The sequence below is a fragment of the Drosophila albomicans genome, chromosome 3 (assembly GCF_009650485.2).
Source record: "Drosophila albomicans strain 15112-1751.03 chromosome 3, ASM965048v2, whole genome shotgun sequence".
In the NCBI taxonomy this organism is placed as follows: domain Eukaryota; kingdom Metazoa; phylum Arthropoda; class Insecta; order Diptera; family Drosophilidae; genus Drosophila; species Drosophila albomicans.
This window is the reverse complement of record NC_047629.2, coordinates 10,492,723-10,512,463: the sequence shown is the minus strand read 5'-3', so window position 1 is coordinate 10,512,463 and position 19,741 is coordinate 10,492,723. Positions and strand designations below refer to the sequence as shown.

General features: G+C 38.3%; 1 protein-coding gene and 1 long non-coding RNA gene across 4 annotated transcripts in view; one reads left to right on the top strand and one right to left on the bottom strand.

Annotated features, from left to right (window-relative positions):
• The window catches only part of LOC117572472 (mucin-5AC), a 41,782-nt gene that overhangs the window by 10,347 nt on the left and 11,694 nt on the right, over window positions 1-19,741 (bottom strand). Inside the window, exon 3 of the mRNA XM_034255319.2 lies at window positions 2,269-2,531. Coding sequence (XP_034111210.1) covers window positions 2,269-2,531 — 263 coding nt within the window. The remainder of the gene's footprint in view (window positions 1-2,268; window positions 2,532-19,741) is intronic.
• Window positions 17,491-19,735, top strand: LOC117572481 (uncharacterized). 3 transcript variants are annotated; one of them, XR_004572517.2, is made up of 6 exons: window positions 17,491-18,430; window positions 18,503-18,601; window positions 18,685-18,825; window positions 18,954-18,998; window positions 19,070-19,205; window positions 19,277-19,735. It is a non-coding gene; the product is annotated as an uncharacterized LOC117572481 (long non-coding RNA). The 3 variants fall into 3 exon arrangements; XR_004572516.2 differs by having other exon boundaries at window positions 17,493-18,075; XR_007954895.1 differs by lacking the exon at window positions 18,685-18,825 and having other exon boundaries at window positions 17,493-18,075.

The window sequence follows — 19,741 nt, the reverse complement described above, 5'->3', positions numbered from 1 at the left end:
TTAAAATATACCATACAGTTCTAAACATACCAGATTGCCAGCCAAAGCATTTAAAACTCTATAGCAGTAGGCGTTTTTTGACCTACATAAGTATTTCTTAAATAACTTATTCCAAATTTTCTATACTGCGACGTTAACTTCAAAATTTAACTTTTCATTCGATTTGCAGGGGCAGTTGGAGCAGGGTTAATATTTGAAATAAACTTAATATGCGTGCAAAAATTAATATCTCTATCTTAAAATTATATCTCTATCCCTTATTATATGAGAGAAATAGTTGTTCATACGGACGGACAGACAGACAGACAGACGGAGAGAAGGCAATAGCTATAACTTCTCGGCTGTTGACGCTATTAAAAAATATATCTATATACTTAATCGGGTCGTAGATGACTGCTTCTGCCTGTTAAATACATTCTCTTCAAGCACAAAATTACAATACCCTTTGATTCTAAGGGTAGCGGGTATAGGAATAAGTTAAATGAAATCAAAATGCAAAATAACTCTTTTCATTTTAATTCCTTCAAAATTATAATTCCTAAAATATTCGAATTTTCGAGATATGTAATTGGTAAGCTTCAACTTGTATTTAAAAATATAATTGGACGATTTCCTGTTGAGAAACTTTCAACGTAAATACCAAGCTTCATTTATATATATTGCAAATAATTTTGTAATCAGATGAATAGAAACTGACTTCCAAGACCTATTAAAAAATGAATCTATAATATTTGTACACTTTAAACAATCTACTTCAATTGATTTATTGTCCTGAAGAAGTGCGCACAACAATCTACATTCTATCAAAGATCGATAAAGCTTAAAGATTAATGTGCTGATAATTAAGTATTTGCAACAAGAGTACTCTCGATTATTTCGCTTGGCTGCATGAACAAAGCAATTCCATTAGGCAAATCAGCGTCCAGCGGCCACAATGTAAATGAAGCCGCAGCTAAGCCAGCTTTGGTCCAATCAAAAGGTGCTCAAAGTGCAATAAAGTCTGCAGTCGAGTTGGACAACAAAGGTGGCTAAAGAGAAGACTAGACGTGGACCAAGACCTCACGCTGTGCGCTGACAAACTGCAGGCCACTGCTTCGACCCCCCCTCTCTTCATCTTTGTCTTCATTTTCATCTCCGTTGCCTCCTCCGCATTTAGAGGAGACTCTGACATGTTATTTCAATTAGGGCCAAACTGGGAGCCGCAGCTCTAAGTGCGTGCTCATGATCGCAACGAGCTAGTAAATAATATGATTAAACACTTTTTTTCTCTGGCTTTTCAATTAGCTACACGTTTCTCGAATGCACTCAAAAACGGGAGAGGGGCGGGGGGCAAGGCACAAGAAATGTAAATGAAATTGTTGATTCGTTGATTTGTTGAAATGCAGAAGGCACTTTTGGCTTTTGTCTGCCGCCTTTTGTTGTTGGCTTGACCAAAGTGAAAGTAAAGTGGAAAAAAATGCGAGTAGTGAGTGCTATGAATACACCCACCCGATACCCATTTCATTCATTCCCAGTCTAGCGCAGTAATTCGCTTTGCGTGAAACATTTGCTGCTGACCAACTGCGACTCCGACTCCGACTCCAACTCCTAGGAAGCCGTCAGTTGCCAGTCGTCTGATGGACTGCCGCATGTTGCACGTAGCACAGAGCACACAGCACACAACACGCATCACGCAGCGAGTGATGGGAGGGGTTAGTCGTGAATATCTGCATCTGCTTCCCGTTACGCTCTGTAACACTTTTCGTGAGCGCGATTGAAACTGTGTTTCCTATTAATTATCGACGTGCCACAGACCCATTTATTGGGCAACACATCGAGCAGGAAGCGTTAAGGAAAATATGTAATTGATAGAGATGGAAAAACTAATCGTAGAATCTCTGCGTGAAATGCGATCGTGTCACGCGGCCATCGCTATGATTGCTGGCAGTTCACATTCTGCTTTCGGCCAGTTTTGCAACTTGGCTTAATCAAATTTCATATGTGGCATGTGGCAACTTGTTATTTATGAATTTGATTTGATTTGATTTCGTTTTCGTTTTTGAACACGGAATGGGGCTAAGATTGAGTCGAAGACTTAAGCCGCAAACTCAGACAGACAGGCAACAAGTTACTTAATTGCCTGGAGCCACGAGTTGTGTTGCATGCAACTCAGCTGCTAGCTGCCACCCCAGCCCACTATCCAAAAATTGCCAACATGGAAGTAACCACAACTTGTATGTAAATTGCAATGCTGTAAATGGAGATAATTGAGTGCCTGGCTAAACTTACCGTAAACTGTGAACTGGCCCCAAATGGTGATCCATATGGTGAGTTGCTAGCAATGGGAGTTTGCTTATTGCCACCCCCGCCATTCTCGTTGGCTATGAAGAGGAGCTGCTCCTGGTAGGAGCCGGGCGAGGGCGCGGGGGAGAAGCCGCTGTTGCCGCTGCGATAGCCATTGAGCGTTTGCTGCGACTGCTGCTGTTGGCGCGGAAATGTGCCAGCCGATGGCACAAATCGATTTTGTGAAGGAAAATAATACCCAGACGCATCTGAAAGCACAAAAAAAAAGAAGGTCAACCATTAGTTAAGGGTAAACCATCAGCGATCGCTAACGGCAAACGTTAGCCATGAAATGCGCTCAACTTCCAAATCATTGCACATAATTGTCAATTAATTGTAATAAATAAACATACATAAATAAATAATAAAAGCCGCTCTGCTGCTGCTGCGGGGCAATACAATTTGTCACGGCCCCCGGCAAATATCACATTCACTTATTCCCTCAATACACTTACCTACATGCTGCTTGTCGTATTGTTTGCACTGCTTTGACCTCTTTTGCACACACGCAAACCCTGAGTGATATGAAACTGCTGCCTAATGAACTGCTTATTCTAATCAAAGAGTTGCTCTACTAACTGCATTGCAAAATATACTAATAACTAATAAAAATTTAGTTTAAATTTAATAAAGCTGCTTTTAATAGTGACACAACATTTCCCTTTTCGAGTTTACACCGCACATTACAAGTTGCTCCATTTCACATATCATGAGTTTGCCAGAAATGCAAGCAGTTATTAACATCATTTTGCGCTTGGAATTGGCCTCGTTGTGTTGCGTTTTTGGCAACTGCCAAAGAGTTACTTATGTAGATGGAGTACAGCGAGTTCATTTTTTTTTACATACGTTTATTGTAAACATACACAAATGGTGGCGGAGCGTGGGCACGGACACACGAGCACCCAACGCTGACAGCAAACAACATAGAGCAAATGGCACGGCAACCACAAATCGCTTCCAGCTGCAATCTTGCATGCGTCACACATTTTTAGCTCTTTGACCCACAATGTCTTGGCGTGCACCACGCAAAAACAAAAAAAAAAAACTAAGAAAAACAAGTAATAACGTGTCCGCTAATTGAAAATTGAAATATCATACTGGCGCAATATTTCAAACGAAAATGCAGAGCGTTGAAAATTTTATCAGCCGAATTTATGCAGTCGGCAACAGTGAGAGACAACGCCTACGTGGAGGACGCTGAGGGGCTCGGTGTGCGCGGTTGCAGCGACGTCGACGTCGGAGCCCCAAAGCTAACATTACTCAAGCCGAGTTTCACACCTTGTTTTCGACACATGTTTGCGGGGAGGGGAAGAGCTTGTGGTATATGTGTTGAGTGTTGTCGAAATTGCATAGGCGATAACTTAGGGTTTTGATTAATTGATGAAATGGCGTGTCAGAATATATTACAAATACTTTGCAAACATTTATTTATTATGCCAAGGCTAAAGAACTTTGAACTGCTTTATGCTGAACTGCTTACCGACGCTATCAACTGCTTGTCCACGTCATAAAAATAGAACAAGAATGAGAATGAGAACGAGAATTGCTTGTTGATGATTAGACTGGCAGCAAGTGGTTTCGGTGGTGGTTTTGTGAGTTAAGTTGTCGCTTGATCACTACGCAAATAACCTGGGTTCAACTCCCGTTGGAAATAAAAACACAAATATATATTTGCTATTATTATAATATTTCTAGTTTATCGAATTTTATTAGTGGAAAATTCCCCTTCTGCGCTTGGGCAAGGGTTTGCTTGGTAATTTGCCAGCCGGTTAACTCTAATCCGCACGAAGGTAGATCAAATCGTTCTGTCTCCTTGCCGTTGACACTGCACTATCGCCCCATTTCTAAGTGAGCATTGCAGTTCAAACGCGACTGAATACACTTTTCTATTTTATTTTATTTTACAATCTATTATGAATCACTTGAGGGTTTATATTATGGCCATTTGTAATTGATATTCCCCACGCACTCGACCCAAAAATGAAAAACCAATTGAAACGTGAGCATTGCGACACACTTAGAGGTTTTCGCCTATTTCGCGACCATTTCTGGGCAGAGAACAACAACAACCTTCAGCCTACTGTCGCATAACGAGATTCATGCAAATTATCGATTGATCGCTTTGGAATTTATGGTAATGCGAACGAATGAATTTCAGATGAACAAAAGCTGTTTGGGATTTTTCCCAAATTAATATCTTTAATTTGCTGCTTTATTCCTAGCTTCAAGGATTTTGTACTACAGTGGTAATATTTAAATTTTTATGACTTTTCGCTTGCTTTGAAATATTTTCAATGCTGTAACTAGTTTTTTTTGCTTGGAATGGTTTAAGGCAACACCCCGCTGAAGCTTCCCGCAGTGCCTGCCAAAAAACACGAGCAGCAAACATCGACAATGAATGCCTTAGATATTGTTTCAACTTTGCCGCGCGGCCTTTAGTCAAGTGGCTTCCAAACTGTCTGCTTGCCATGCCAAGCATTCAGCGTTTGGCATTTGGCCCAAAGCAAGCAGGCAGCCTTATAACAATGAGGTAGGTTGAAACCATTTTCAGTTTTTCGCATGTCGAATGTCCATTGTGGCTGCTGACTTCGACAGCGGCGCCAGTTGGCCACAGTGGTTATATATCTGAAGTGAACTGCATAGATTTGAAAACTAATATTAAACTTGGCTTAAATTACAAATCTTTAGAGTGCGATTGTTGTTTGCATTGATAATCTCAATGCTCCCACGCTTACAGTTTGACATTTACAGTTTTTGTGTCAGAATACAAAACTTCTAATTACTGCTCTGTTGACACTTCTCCAGCAACTCTCTCTCTCTCTCTTTGAGTATTGTTCTATCTCTGTCGCTTGAGGTTAATTACACAATTATTGTAATATTGTGCGATTAATTGCATCTTGATTTATTCGCATTCGTTTTGAATGTTGCTGCAACAAGTTGCAAAATAAAAGCATGAAATCTATCAGTGCCAGCTTTTTTCTTCGCATTCGTTTTTGTTTGTGCGAAATGTCAAGACGCCATACCAAAAAGTCATTCACAAGTGCAATAACAGCAGCAGCAGCAGCAGTGGAAGAAGAAGAAGCTGCAGCAGCCCCAAGCAAACTAAAGACGAAGAAGAAGAAGCACCCGACTCGGCCCCAGAGACGAAACAAGTTGAACTTTAAGTTGGCTTAACTATAGTATAATCAAGTTTCTGCTGCTTGCACACTGCTTGCAGTTGCTGCTTCTTCGCTTTGATTGAAGGTCGTGCGAGCAAGCAGCTAGTTAGTTATTGTTGTTTTTGCTGTAGTTGCTGCAGTTCTCATAGTACAGTTTTACAGTCATTGAGCGTAATCTACTCTTTGTCCGCCAGATACACTGACTGCTGTTCCACTATGCTTTTTATCATAATTCCGTCATGTGTTTTGCGTTTGAATATTCATCTTATTTGAACAATAATTTGCAATAATTCATTAAAGATTGCCAATAAAAATGCAAACACTTTATCAATAAGCTATTCAAAATTGCTTGTGGCTTTGTTTTCATGTTATGATAAAATTTAGAAATACAAAATAAGCTTTATAGACTTAATTTCTGGCATTATGTATTGCAAAAGATTTGTTTTAAAATAGTTTAAGAGTGATGTCATCGCGATGCCCAAATAACACACTTACTTACGATAAAAGCAATAAGAAACATTAAATGAATTTTTATGGTCCGCCAATATCTCTACTTCTTTATCTCAAAATCACAATTGTTTAGTGCTAAAGATGTTTTAATTGTTGTCATGATTTATATGACGCAAATAAAGTTGAAGATTGAAAGAACTTTTCTTTGTTAAGCTCATAAAAATTCAGTTATTCAAAATGAGTTAAGAAGACGCTAAAGAGGTATTCAATCATCATGCCACTAATAATAGCTTTCCTTTCCATGTTTCAAAATGAGATTAGTACTGAGTAGATGCTAAGCCTATATCAGCATGCGATCATAGCATAGATCTCATGAAGCCTGCCACCTGTCTGACATCATGGCACACCCAACTAATGCTTGGTCTCAGAGGCTTTGTGGTCAAAATGTAGATAGATAATTTCGTTTAATTTACTCGCTTTTAATGGACCCACTCAACGAGGTGACAGAACCGACAATAACAAAATCACCATAAAAATCAACAAAAGAGAGAACAATAAAAAGACACACAACCAAAGTCAGAGTAAAGATCGTTATGATAGCGCACACAAGACAATCCAATGTTGAGAAATCAGCTCAAAGAAGTGGACTCTGGCAGCTGCTAATTAGAAAATAATAATGCGCCGCTGAAGGTCAATGCCAAGAGCAGGCAGAAGAGGAGAAATGTGAGTCAGCTGATTTGGCCAAGATTCTATTAACTGTGAGCTGTGAGCTATGAGTTAAGTGCTGGCTTGGTCGATGGCACCCACGGAAGTTGCGCTAATGTAAGACGATCTGTTGAGGATGACAAATGTCATCAACAGCTGCCCACGCTGTCTGTCTATGTGTGTGTGTGTTTGTGTCTGACATCAAGTTTGTCACCTAAGTCTTTGGTTTTTCTACTGTAGAATTTCGAGGTGCGCTGCTTGCATCACGCAACTTTTGCCTTTTGCGCCACTCTCAACACATTCCAACTGCTTCGCTTTTGCTTTTCGCTTTTGTTGTTTGTTAGTTTTTACTGTGCTATAATTATATTTACTAATACACGCTGTGCTGTTGCTGTGTCTTGTTGTTTGTTAATCACATATCACATACGAGTAGTATGCAAACTTGTTACACAAAGACCAAAAGCAAAGCAGAGCAGTGTAAAAAGCAAAGCTCAAGCAGCAGCAAAACAAAAGCGAAACCACAACAAACAACAACAACAACGACAACAACAACAACAATGGCTGAAAGTGTTGCATGGCAAATCGCCAGCTGTTTTGGCTATTGTGTTTGGCTTGCACAAACACTCGACTCGACGGCTAAGAGAACAAAGTCAGCGAGACAGGGGGGGAAGCAGGGAGGGGGCGGAAGGTGTCAGCCACTTGTCCGCACACACATATAGATAAATGTGAAGTTTGCAGATTTCTGGACCAGATATCAATGCATTTCAAGAATAATTTATGTTAATGCGCTTGTGGCTTCAACATTCCATTTTATAAACAACTTAAAGCCAGTTTGTTGAGGCCGGTCGCCTAAGAGATACTTTCTAACCTGCGCTAAAAGAATACGGCTTACAAAATAAATGCGCAACATTAAATTAAATCACCTTGTCAACAAACACATTTATCAACAAAAAACATGTAATTTTGTATACAATTTTTTAAATAAAATGATTAATGTGACATATTAACAAAAAATAAAAATAATTGATTTGACATTTAAAAGTAATCAATAAATAAATATATTTTGTAGAAAATTAAACATTTGGTGAGGGTTTTGTTATTGTTAAAATGCAGTTATTGTTTAAAAACTAGAAAATTGTAATATATGATCAAGCAATGTTTTATTTATTTAGATAGACATATAGATATTACTTTTAAATTTATAAATTCCATAATAATAATAATAACATTAGAGAATGTTAATGTTAAGAGTAACAAAAAAGCTATAGTCAAGTGTGCTCGACTATGAGATACTCGCTTCCCATTTTGAATAAAAGCAAAAGAGTGCGGAATTTTTCCTAAAATATACAAATTATTATACGGCAAAAAGACAAAATTGTACCATATTTGGTATATCGCTGTGGTACTGTATTCGAAACATAACATAGAGGATAAAATATGCCAGATTGTCAGCTAAAGATACTAAGACCATTAGTTAGTAAGCGTTTTCCCATACAAAAGAATTTATTAAAGAACTTCTTCATTTTTTATGTGATTGCAACCAAATTTTCAGGAATCATAAATACTATAGCTATTGTCTGTAAAAAAACTTCGCCACACTATGCTTGTTATTCAATTCTTTCGATTAATGGAATTAATGAAAATGAAATATGTGGATTTTAGAGTACAAAATGTTGCGCTCTATCTCAAATATTAGACAATTGAAAAACATTGTAAATTGTTAAAGGGCAGACACAAAAGGCAACAAAAGAAGTCAATGTGCAAGACAAATTTACTCTAGGCAAAGTGTCGAGCAGCTGACTTGGGCGCACTTTTAAATTAGAGTTTAAACAGCTCTTTGGCTGCAACAGTTGCAACTGCAGACTTTAGTTTGCCACCCACTCAAATGAGCAACAATCGCAATAGCAACAACAATAAGAGTTGACCAAAATGTGTGCTCACTTGTTCATTTGGCTGAACGAGCCAAGTAGAAGCGTCGAATGAAAACAAGTTAGCGCAGAGACTATGAAAACAAGCTAAGAAAAGGCCAAGTAAATGGTCTTTTGAACCAGTTTAAATATGATTAGACAATGTTAATGTTTCTATGCATAATAACTCGGATTTTCAGTTCGATTTTGCAAACAATTTCCGCAGATCGTTGAGGGAGATTTGAGAGTGCGAATGTGAGTTGTATCCGGCTTATGTTCATTGTGTTGTTGGTCATAATCAATCATTTTGTCAGGGACAAAGCAGCAAAAGCAGCAGCAATAGCAGCAGCAATTGAAACCTGGAAATGGAACGCGGTTAGGCCAACACCCGCACAACAAAAGCAACATTCTAAAACTGCAATCCAAGAGCGCGCCCAGAGAACCTGTTTATCGGTATGAAATGAGTATGAAATTGAGTCGTGTCTTGGTTTGTCTGGGCTCAACTTGGCCAATTAAATTGCCTTAATTGTGCTGAAGTCGTCAATTACATGCCAAGCAGACACTTGACTCTCTTAACACACTCCACAGGGTGTGTTTGACCAGTTGTACAATGTACATATGTACATATGAAATGCGCACTTTTAACTCGCATTTTTTTGTCAAATGCTTTCAACGGCATTTTCTCGACCGCATTCCAGGGCCAAGTCGTCAAAACGGTTTCCGCAACAGTCCGAGACAGTCACAGTGGGGCAACTGCTAACTGCATAAAGCTCTCTGGGAAAAACAACTCGCATTCAAAAAGCGGCCCAAAATGCAGAAGCAACAAATAAATTGAAATCATTTGCTGTTGTTGTTGTTGTTGTTGCTGCTGTAGCTGTTGGCCGTGGAAAGCGCATAAATTTGTAAATCATTTAAAGCTTAAATACATGAGCAACAACAACTTAAACAACCAACTCAAGAGCGCCGACTGCTGGGCGTGTCAATTGATGCGTCGCGCAGAGAGACCGGAAGGGGGGAGAGAGAGGGACGTAACCGGAGTTACCTGACGTAACTCTGGGGGTCAGTTTCGGACCGAAGAAAAGAAAGGCTGGCCCAAAACGAAACGAAAGTGAAATTTTCTTGGCTCGCAGCCTCGTAATCGTAGCTGGCCCCCGTTTTGTGGGCCAGTCGAAATTATATCCCATCGATGGCTGGGGGGCCATTTTTGGGGGTCTTGAATGAAGCCCAAGCAGAGCGAACGAGGTTAATACACAAATTGATTTCACGCACAGCTTCAAAGTGGGGAAATCAAAGATCTAATCTCAGATTGTACACTAATTTGTTTACCTCTTAATTAGGTGCATTGCTGCCGAGTGCTGTCATCAATGGTGAAGCTTGAGCAGAGAGTGTTTTTCAACAGTAATTTCACTAATAGTAAATCGGGCGTAATTCTTTAGCAGCTGGAAGTGCTATAATTTGATTTGGAGTGGTTAAAATTTAACAGAAAAATAATATAGATCAACATTTTTTTCGAAATTTAGTAGAATTTATCACAATCTAAGTATTTTACTTTACAGTAGAAGGAAACCTCTCTAAACCCATATAGTATTTATATTCTTGATCAGCGTCAACAGCCGAGACGATATTTACATATGTATGTATGAACCCCTAGATCTCAGAGACTATAAGATATAGAACTAAAATATTTTGATAGCAGAATAAAAAGAGTAATTTTAGAGGCAGTCATATTATTAGATTAAATAATTTCTGAAAACTTGGTTCGATAAAAATTTTTAAAGGTATTCAAGAATGAATTGTATACGGAAAAATAATTGAAGTCAGATCTTAATTGAATTGGTAGGCAATGACAAATATTTTGTATTTTATGGTATAATTGTAATGTACAATATGTATGTACCCATATGTGATATATCGTTATGGAAATATGGTATATTTTTGTTTTTTAGTATATTTATAATATACATGTATCTGTATAAGATACATAATTCGTATATTTTTGTTGTTTTTAGTGTTTTGGTATATTTATATGGTACATTTAAATGATAAAACCGCTTTTGCGTTGTTTTGTTTTATAGGAAAGAGTAATCTCATTGTCAATAACATTCAAATTCAGCTTTCTAACTCATTGAGTGACTTATTATGAATAGTTGCAATTTGACAGAAAGATAATAACCCTAAAATCTAGATAAACATTCTAGCACACCAAAATCAAAATTTCCTTCTCAATCAGAGTATTTACCTTGATATTAATTGCAGTAGATTGCTATAAAAAGCGGTGTTGAATAAAATTACTTTTTAACAACGCTGTTAAAATTTCAAAAAAGCAAAACATTCACTTTCAACTCTTGACTCATTTAATATACAAAAATTAGTTATGCTTTCAATGAGGTTTCACTGCAGTGCAATAAACTTTGAACAGTGTTGTAGCTGTAATTGGTCTGCAATACAACTTGAACTCGAGGAATCCAAAGACACCACAAGAGACTCAAGTTTGTTGCGCGATTTGCAATGCGATTTTTCGCTTTGCAAATGGCAAACGGACAAATGGAAAACTTCTTAGCTTGGTTGGGAAATTCTTTTAGCCGGTTTTCGATTACCACTCCCGCAGCCAATGCCCAAAAACTGGTTCACTCCAAACACAAAACCAAACGCGTGCGGGTGGCAATGTCCGCTGCAGTCTGTTGTCTCGAGTCTATCTTTCATTCTCCTCCTTCTCTCCCACTTTGGACTCACGACTTTGTCGCTGACTTTGCCCCCGAAGGCAGACCAAGCTCAGTTCCAATACCAATCCCTTTCCCTTGGTGGCTTCGGCTCGTGCGGGGTCAGAGCAGCAGTCGCGGGTCGGGTGAAAGGTTGGCAATCATTGGCCACAGTTGGTACTGCAGTTAGCCATCATCATCGTCGAAATTCTATCAATTATTTGATGTTTGATTTGCGCTCTACACTCCCACAAACCATCCTCCTCCCACTCTACCTCATCTTTGCAGTCAAAGAGGCTTACGATCGTCTTCAGTCGAGTTTCGAGGTACGATTTTGCTTTGTTTATGTTTCGCTAGTTTTCGTTTTGGTTTTATGTAATTTGCAAAGCGTGCCTTTTTACTCCACACTCTACTCTACTCTTTGCTCTAATAAAAAAAGCAAAGCAAACCACATAAAAAATTATATTACAAATATTAGAAATAAATTACGAGTACGAGCCAAATGCAAACGAGTTTTTCACATTGCAAAAAAACAAAAACCAAAAGAAAAACAAACAAGAAAAGAAACTTAAGCATTGGCGACTTCAACTCGAACTGGGAGCTCAAAACTGAAACAGAAACTGACAAAGTTGTTGCTCTTGTTGTCGCTGAGGCGGTTTTGCTGTTGGTAATGCGGTGAACTGGGCTTGGCCACAACATGTGGCAATAAATTGTGGCCAATAATAGAGCAAATTGTTAGAAAAGCACAAGACAAACCCAACATTGACTGACAATTATAACAGCTGAGCAATGCACAACTCGACAACTCAAGAACGTTCAGGATGAATCATAACCATAAAGCTAAATTTAGCACGTCTAACTAGCAACATATATAACATATACACAATAACTAATGCAATACAAGCTGAAAGGATTAAGCAAGAGCAAAAGCAAGACGGCGAACGACACTATTGGCTTTTTCAAAGAATCAAAGAATACTTAGAGAAATATATATCATAAGAGTCAATCATTTAACAATCCGTCTGTCTGTCTGTCCATTAATACTAAAGTCTAAGAGAAGCAAAATTGGCTGGCATTATTTTAAAAAATCAATGCGAAATCAGTTTTAATATAAATGTTGTTAATAGCATTACAAATAACAACAAATTTATTGGAAACAAGTAAGAAAGCTAACGTCGAAGAATAAAGGCATAAAGGAATATTCTTAAAATATACCATAATAATATACCGCGAAATATTGAAATATATCAAAGGTATTTTTCTATAGTACTACAATTTAAATATACCATAAATTACTAAATATACCAGATTGTCATACAAGGTAAGAAAAGGTTTTCTTCTATGCAAAACTATTTCTTTAATAACATCTACAATTTTTGCCTGATCGTAATCAAATTTACAGGATTCATAAATACTTTGGTTGTTATTGTAAGTACCGAAATTACGTTTCTTATTCAATTTTTTTTTCGATTTGTAATTAAAGAAAGCTTTTATTTATTTGTACATATTAAAAGTGTCAGCTATCTTTTTTTTAGCAATCCAAAGTATTTAAAAGAGTTTGTTAAAATGAAGAGAATAAAAGAAGATGAAAGAGCAATGTGATCTATGCACAGATAGCTATGTGAGAACTTACCCAAATTGTGCGCTACTACTGAAGTTAAAAATAAGTAATGAAATAGTTTATGGCATGTGGGATAGACCACCTTCTGATACGAATCTCAGTTGAACATTGACCTAGCACTCCAGGAATTCTCAATCATCCGCGTGGACTACAAATCATCAAATCATTTGCTGCTGCTCCAATTGAAAAGCCTCAATTAAGCATTCAGGTAACGCACAAGCTGAGCTCATTAGAAACATGGCAAACATTGTTGAGGGAATCAAAGAGAACGACACAGCGACCGAGAGGGGCAGGGAGAGGGAATGTGGCACACACACTCTGAGCTGTTGTTGATGTTGAGAGCTGTGCGAGTGTGAAAAACTGTTAATCGTCTAACACTTTTTTTGTGTGGCATTTTCTATTTATCCACAGTCAGAGCCGAACGCCAAAAAGCTTGTGCCTTTCTAAACCAAGTCTTGGAAATCGTGGCCCAAAACGTTGATTGAACTGGCGTCTCTCAGAGCGTGTGCGAATGGAGATTGTTGAGTGAATGGTCGGCTTAGTTCAGCTCAGCTTAGCTGGGACTGTGACTGTGACTGCTTCACGTCCACAACCAAGTCGCACTCATCACCATCACCATCATCATCATCTGCCAAGACGTTGTCTTCGTGCTGGCATTGTTCGCATTAGTGTTGCATATTAAGTAATAGAACTGTTTTGTGTCTGGGCCGTACTTCAAATGGCGTAACTCTAGTACTTATGCCACTATTTGGATGCAGCAGTTGCTGTTTACAGCTAGTGTTGGCGGTGTCGCTGACGCTGTCGTCGACGTCGTCGTCGTCGTCGTCGTCGCTTTACCGTTAGCTGTTGCAATGCAAGTGCCAAGAAATGCGCATGGCATGCCACAAATGGCGAAGGAATCGCGCTCCAAATTGTGCAACAGCCCTTGCAAAAGCAAGTGAATATTTTGCGCTTAAATAGATCTTGTTAGTGGCAATATTAAAGTAGGTTTCTTATTTTTAGAATGAAGTAACAAAATAATTGCAAGTTGAAGTTTGATAAGCACTGCAGTTTGAGAAGCTCGACAGTTTGAGCTGCACTTAAATAGTGCACTATGCTTATTAACAGGTGGCATTGGAAGTGCCACCAAGCAGTGCAAAGCAGTTTAAACTGCAAGGAATGCACAACAACAACAATTTCACAACTTTGTAATTATTGTAATTGATTGCAACAAAAAAATGACTAGAAAATATTGAACTACAGTCGACGAATTGCGCGCGTTTCCCTTTTTGTAAGGTTAGCGTTGCGAAACTTGCATGCGAAATGTGGTTTTCCTTGAGATTACAGTTAAACAAGCAGTTTAACAACAAACTGACACACACACACACATGTGCGAAACTCCCTGTGTCTTCGGGAGCTTTTAGGCCTTTTGGTGTTGTTGTTATTAGTGCTGATGCGCATTCGATTTAAACAGGAAATGATGCCCAAAAGCAGCAGCAACTTCAGCAACAACAACAACAACAACGATAAATGGAGGCTTCAACGACGATTTGGCATGACCAGTTTTCCCAGAGTGGATGCGACATTCGCTTAACGAGCGGCAACCATAAAATATGCCCTTTGTGATCGCCAACATTTTTAATAAAAATGTCAGGAGACAAGCAGATGATACTGGCAAAAGATGACAGAGAAGAAGTGCATATAGAAGTGTAACTACCCCTTTCAGACTTGCGACGACAATGAATTGCAATTTGCGCGCTGCTCTGGTCCTTGACTTGTGCATCCAATTGATTCGCCTTTATGCATTCAATGCATTCGTAGCCTCAGTCACATTCGAAGATCGCTGCGGAGGCGTTGAAGGAGACACTCGAAGAGCGCCGTCAACACTTTGATTGATGGCGGCTGAAAAACAGGCTACAAGCAATGTGCTGAGCTGTGTTTTGTGCTGTGTGTCTCTTAGCCAAGTTTGTTTGCTCGCTAAACACTTCAAGCTGCATGGCAGTCAGTGGGGCATTGAACTCCTTCAGTGAGCTGTTAGCTACCTCAGCGACGAAGCCAATTTCATCCACTTTGTGTGCGCTGGTTCAAAGTGCCAAACCACTTAGGGACGCATCATTATCAACCAACGACTATGGCTTCGATGTGGCCAATTGCTCACGCATCAATGCTGCCTGCCACGCCTATTTTAAAGTGGTCAACACACACACACACACAGCCACCCACAAAACAATGCCCACAAGCGATGGATGGGCACACGAGTATGCAAATGTGCTAGAAACGTAACCAGCCATAAGAATCATGGTTAGATCGAGCGAAAAGAAAAAATCAGAAACCTTGTTCTTCACACAATAAATCACCATCACCATCCACAACAACAAAACCAGAGAGCGGGAGAGAGAGAGAGAACGACAACAATAAGATATGTAATTACAACAACAATCAGTTGAATGGCCAACGAGACTAAGCCAAGATTGTTGACCATTTTTAAGCACTGGCAAATCTATTTTACGGTTTGCCTTTTGCCTTTTGTGTATTGTTAATTCTGCTATACGAAAATTATGCGGAAAATTACAATGCACAGAAATTGGAAAGATTTAATCTGTGAATTATTGTAAATTATCATAAACTTTTAAGACATTTTGCTTGGCTTTGTACGTAGGAGGCGATACTGGTTACGCAAACTGAAGCCGGTGAAAGAAACCGCAATATTGGTCTTTGAATCGCACTTAAGTCGGAACACATGTTGAGTAATCGAATCGAATAAAGAATTCGCGAAATCTGGAAATCTGAATGGAGCTCCAGAGTATTTGTTAAGAGGTTTCACTGTCAGAATGTTGGTAAACTAGAGTGTGCGATTCTTGTGGAGTCACTCAAGGTTCGTGAGTATGAATCAACTTGAACGAATTAAATAAAATTCCCCCGTTATGACTTAAACTGCGTATCTTCAAAACGAAATCCGGTTTTATGCATTAACATCTGTATTAATCATTGACCAGTTCTTCAATAAGAAATTTTAGATATTTTTGGTGAATGTTCTTTGCCACTTATCGACTACTTCTTGCAAATACATTGTAGATTATACTTTAACTTGATACGCGCTACTCTTAGATATCATTTTTTATTTGAATTCTTTTACATGTTTTGTTTTTTTTTGTACCACTGTAAAGTTCCAGCAGGAAATTAAAAAAAATTTTCTTTTTCATTTGCTTAAAATTCTCAGACATCGCAAATTATTTCTATACACTTTATTAATAGCCAAGTTTCATAGCTGGCTGCTGTGGGCAACTTTTAGCGATATTCCATTTCATACTCAAGAAGCTCAATAATATAGCACTGGCTGTGATTGTGCTTACATTTGTCATTACCGAATTTAGCGTTAGAAAAACCAAACTTTATGCAGAAATACTAAGATATTCCCGTCGTAACTATCTTTCAGTGTCAATTGGGTTCATTTGTAATCATGTTGTGTAATATTGGCGGGTGCAATTTAACGGCAGCTACAAGTGCCAACTGACAAACACAAAGAGCTATAAAAAAGAAAAGCAAATAAAAAACTACAAGCCTCACGCAAATTTGCCTTGAAATTGGATGAAAAACTTTGCCGTTGGCATTAAATGTGTTTTAGGTATATAATTTGAGACACAAAACAAAAAACGCATTAATGTTCAAATACAACGCAGTAAGCGTTAAAAAAAAGTCATTTTTTATGTTGGCCGTTTACCATTTGCCATTTTGCACTTTGCAACAAAACGGAAACGCCATGAAGAAGAGAAGCATACGAAATAAAAATAAAAAAAAGCCATACTCGAACCCAACTGGCATTTATGGGTCAAGGATTTTGCAGCTGTAATCAATTTGGCCACACTCCATTGACTCTGACTAGGGTAGGGCGCAAAGTTCAGCAAAACTGCAGCCTGCAGGGCCCCTTTCAGCCCATATGTCATTGCACACCTGGCCCGAGCCCCAACTCTTTTGTATTTTCAAAATATTTGTGCCTGTTATGTCACTTACGTTGCTTCAACGTTGACTGCTGCTGCTCAGCTCATGCATCTATCCAAATACTTCACTCCACGGGGTGCTGCTCCATTCATTGGTTCAAGTCTTTCTTGGCCGTGAGTCACGTTTGGCGTTTGGGTATTTTCTGCAGCGGTCAAATCGCTTCAATGAATCACACATGCTTGTCGTTGAGTATTATTTGAACTTTTATTATACTTTTTGGAGCTTCAATTGAACGCAATTTAACTAACAAAACAAGTTACTAACGACAACACAGAAAGAAAATTGTAAGGACATGCGAAACAACTCATGGATTAGTAAAAAATTATCGATCGATAACTAAATGATCTCATTTTTGTGTAAATATCGATATATTGATTTTAAAAAGTTGATAAGACATCGATAGTTTTAAATACACAATTATTAAAACAACTGAATTCTAATTAATGGAATCGAATGTAGGACGGTGGACGGGACGGAAATAACAAGCTACTAATGATGTGTTTTTAATGTAATTTGCAAATCTGTGCAAGATTTGCGATTTCTGTGGATATGAACCATAGATTATGCTACGGGCTTCTGTAAGTTGGTATATTGGCATTTAAATGTATATTTTAGAAATGTTTATTATGGTCACACAATGACAAATAAAACAGTTTTTTCTGATAAACAAAAAGCATAACTTCCTTAATCAATCTTGCCATCAATGTGTTTCAACCACTATAAATTTGCCGAAACGGCATTTGGACAATTTTCGATTTACTTTCGCTCAATTGGTAATTTGGCTAGGGCCAATGCCTTAACACTTCCGTTTGAAGTCAACGCTTTCTTTTTGCCAATTGTTTTGCCTTCGTTTATGATTTATGGCCTGACCATTTGTCAAACGAAATCATATTTTTACACCACGTTCTGCTTGACAGCGTTGGCGTTAGCGTCAGCGTCGACGCCGCAGTTAGCGTCAACGTCGCAGCAGGCCAAAGCCCGATTAAATTGACGCCAAATGCGACACGAGGCAAAGCAACTGGACAGTGGCACAGTTGCAAGATTTAAGTTGGCAACAAGTTGTGAGCGCGAAAGTTAAGCAACATGCAAAAAAGAAAACGATGGAGGAAAATTCAAAGCAAAACACGAGAAACGCCAATTAAAAGGAAAAGCGAAAATAAATGTGTGTGTGTGTGGAAAATCGAGCAATGTGCAGCAAGAGAAACGAGCAAAATAAATGCGTTCAATGCACCCAGGTGAGCTTACTGGAAAAAGGCAGTAATGGGCGTGGCGCTAGCTTATTGCCTAGTTGAAGATAGAGGGAAGAAAGAGGCGACAATGAAAGAGGCTTCAACTGTCGATTGCCTGCTGACTGTCTCCGTCTCTCACTCTCTATGTCTGCCCACCTCTACTTTTTTGTTTCCCCCCATCGTGACTCATGCTGCAAACGGGCAACAAGCAAATGCTTTGCATACAGAAAACGTTAAAAGTATATACCTCAAAACTTGGTAACTACCAACTGCCAACATGTAATTTCTGTTGTTGCGGAAGTCGTAGGTGCAACATACCAATAAGAAACTATTTACGGAAAGCTTCAGAGGATTGTCAACGGTAGAAACTTCAAACTGAGTTATGCAACTCAGTATTAAATGAATAAATTAAATACAAATATTTCTCTTCTAGATATTTAATAAATGCCGGAAGAGATCACAGGACACCTAAGAACTTTAACAGGAGTTTCTAATAAATTAAAGTTGTTACACCCGCTATCCATATGTAAAGGTATTATAATATAATATGATTTTTTTTCCTAGCTCGCATATCAAGCTTGTTTCTAATTTTTGCCACGCCCACTGTCGCCACAGGGTTTAATTAAAATTAAATAGAGAGTATCTCCCATTAGGACTCGACTGTTGTTTTCATACTTGTTTCATACACATCTAAATAATCAAAATAGAAATAAGAAACTTACGTACTACTCGGAAGAAATCAGAGGAATGTCAACGGTAAAAACTGAGTATTAAATTAACTACTTTATTAAAACCCTCTTGATAGTGCATGTATAAGTAAAAATTTCAGTTAGAGTTGAATAATTGAATGAATCATAAAATTAATCAAAATGATTCTTTTCTAGATCTACATCCAACAATTGCCGGAAGACTTCTCACTCAATGGAAAGGTAACAACTTTAAATAAAGTTCTGCATCTCTGTATTAAATTAAAAATATAATTGACGTTTTTCTCTTCTAGATCTTTATCCAATAAATGCCGGAAGTCACATACAATGCTGAAACATTTCAGGATACATAAAATGTGGAAATATTTGTTAAGTTTCTCGTTTAGATCTCCAGCAATTGCCATGGAACTAACGTAAATTATAATAAAGGTATTTCAATATCGATGGACAAACCCAAGAGTTCATAGTTACAAATACTTTGTATAATCTTTGCATTTCAGATTTTTGCTAACCATATGAAAATAACTGCACAGAGAATGCAAAGTGGGAAGTTATCGAAAGACTTTTGATACATAGAGGATTGACTTGCGTGGTATCGAAGCAAACCTCAAAAGAATGCAGTGCCTGCAAATTAACATACAAAACTCATTTTATCAATAATGGGGTCGGTGGTACAGCAGACGAAACACACCCTGAAAACAGCGAAAACAAATGCCCATATAAATATAATGGCATTTTTAACGGTGCTTTTTGGGGCGCTGCTTTTAAAGAAATATTTGAAAAAGCCAAACAAAAATGTCAACAGCAACAACAACTCTCGGCGAGGGAAACGCGAAGCTCGACTCTGTGCAGATCCGATTGCTGAAGCTGAATCACAAATTGGAATTACAATTACAGCAACTGACATTTAAAATGCATGCAAGAATTACCTGCGGCTGAGAAGTTTCTTTTCAAAATATCAATAA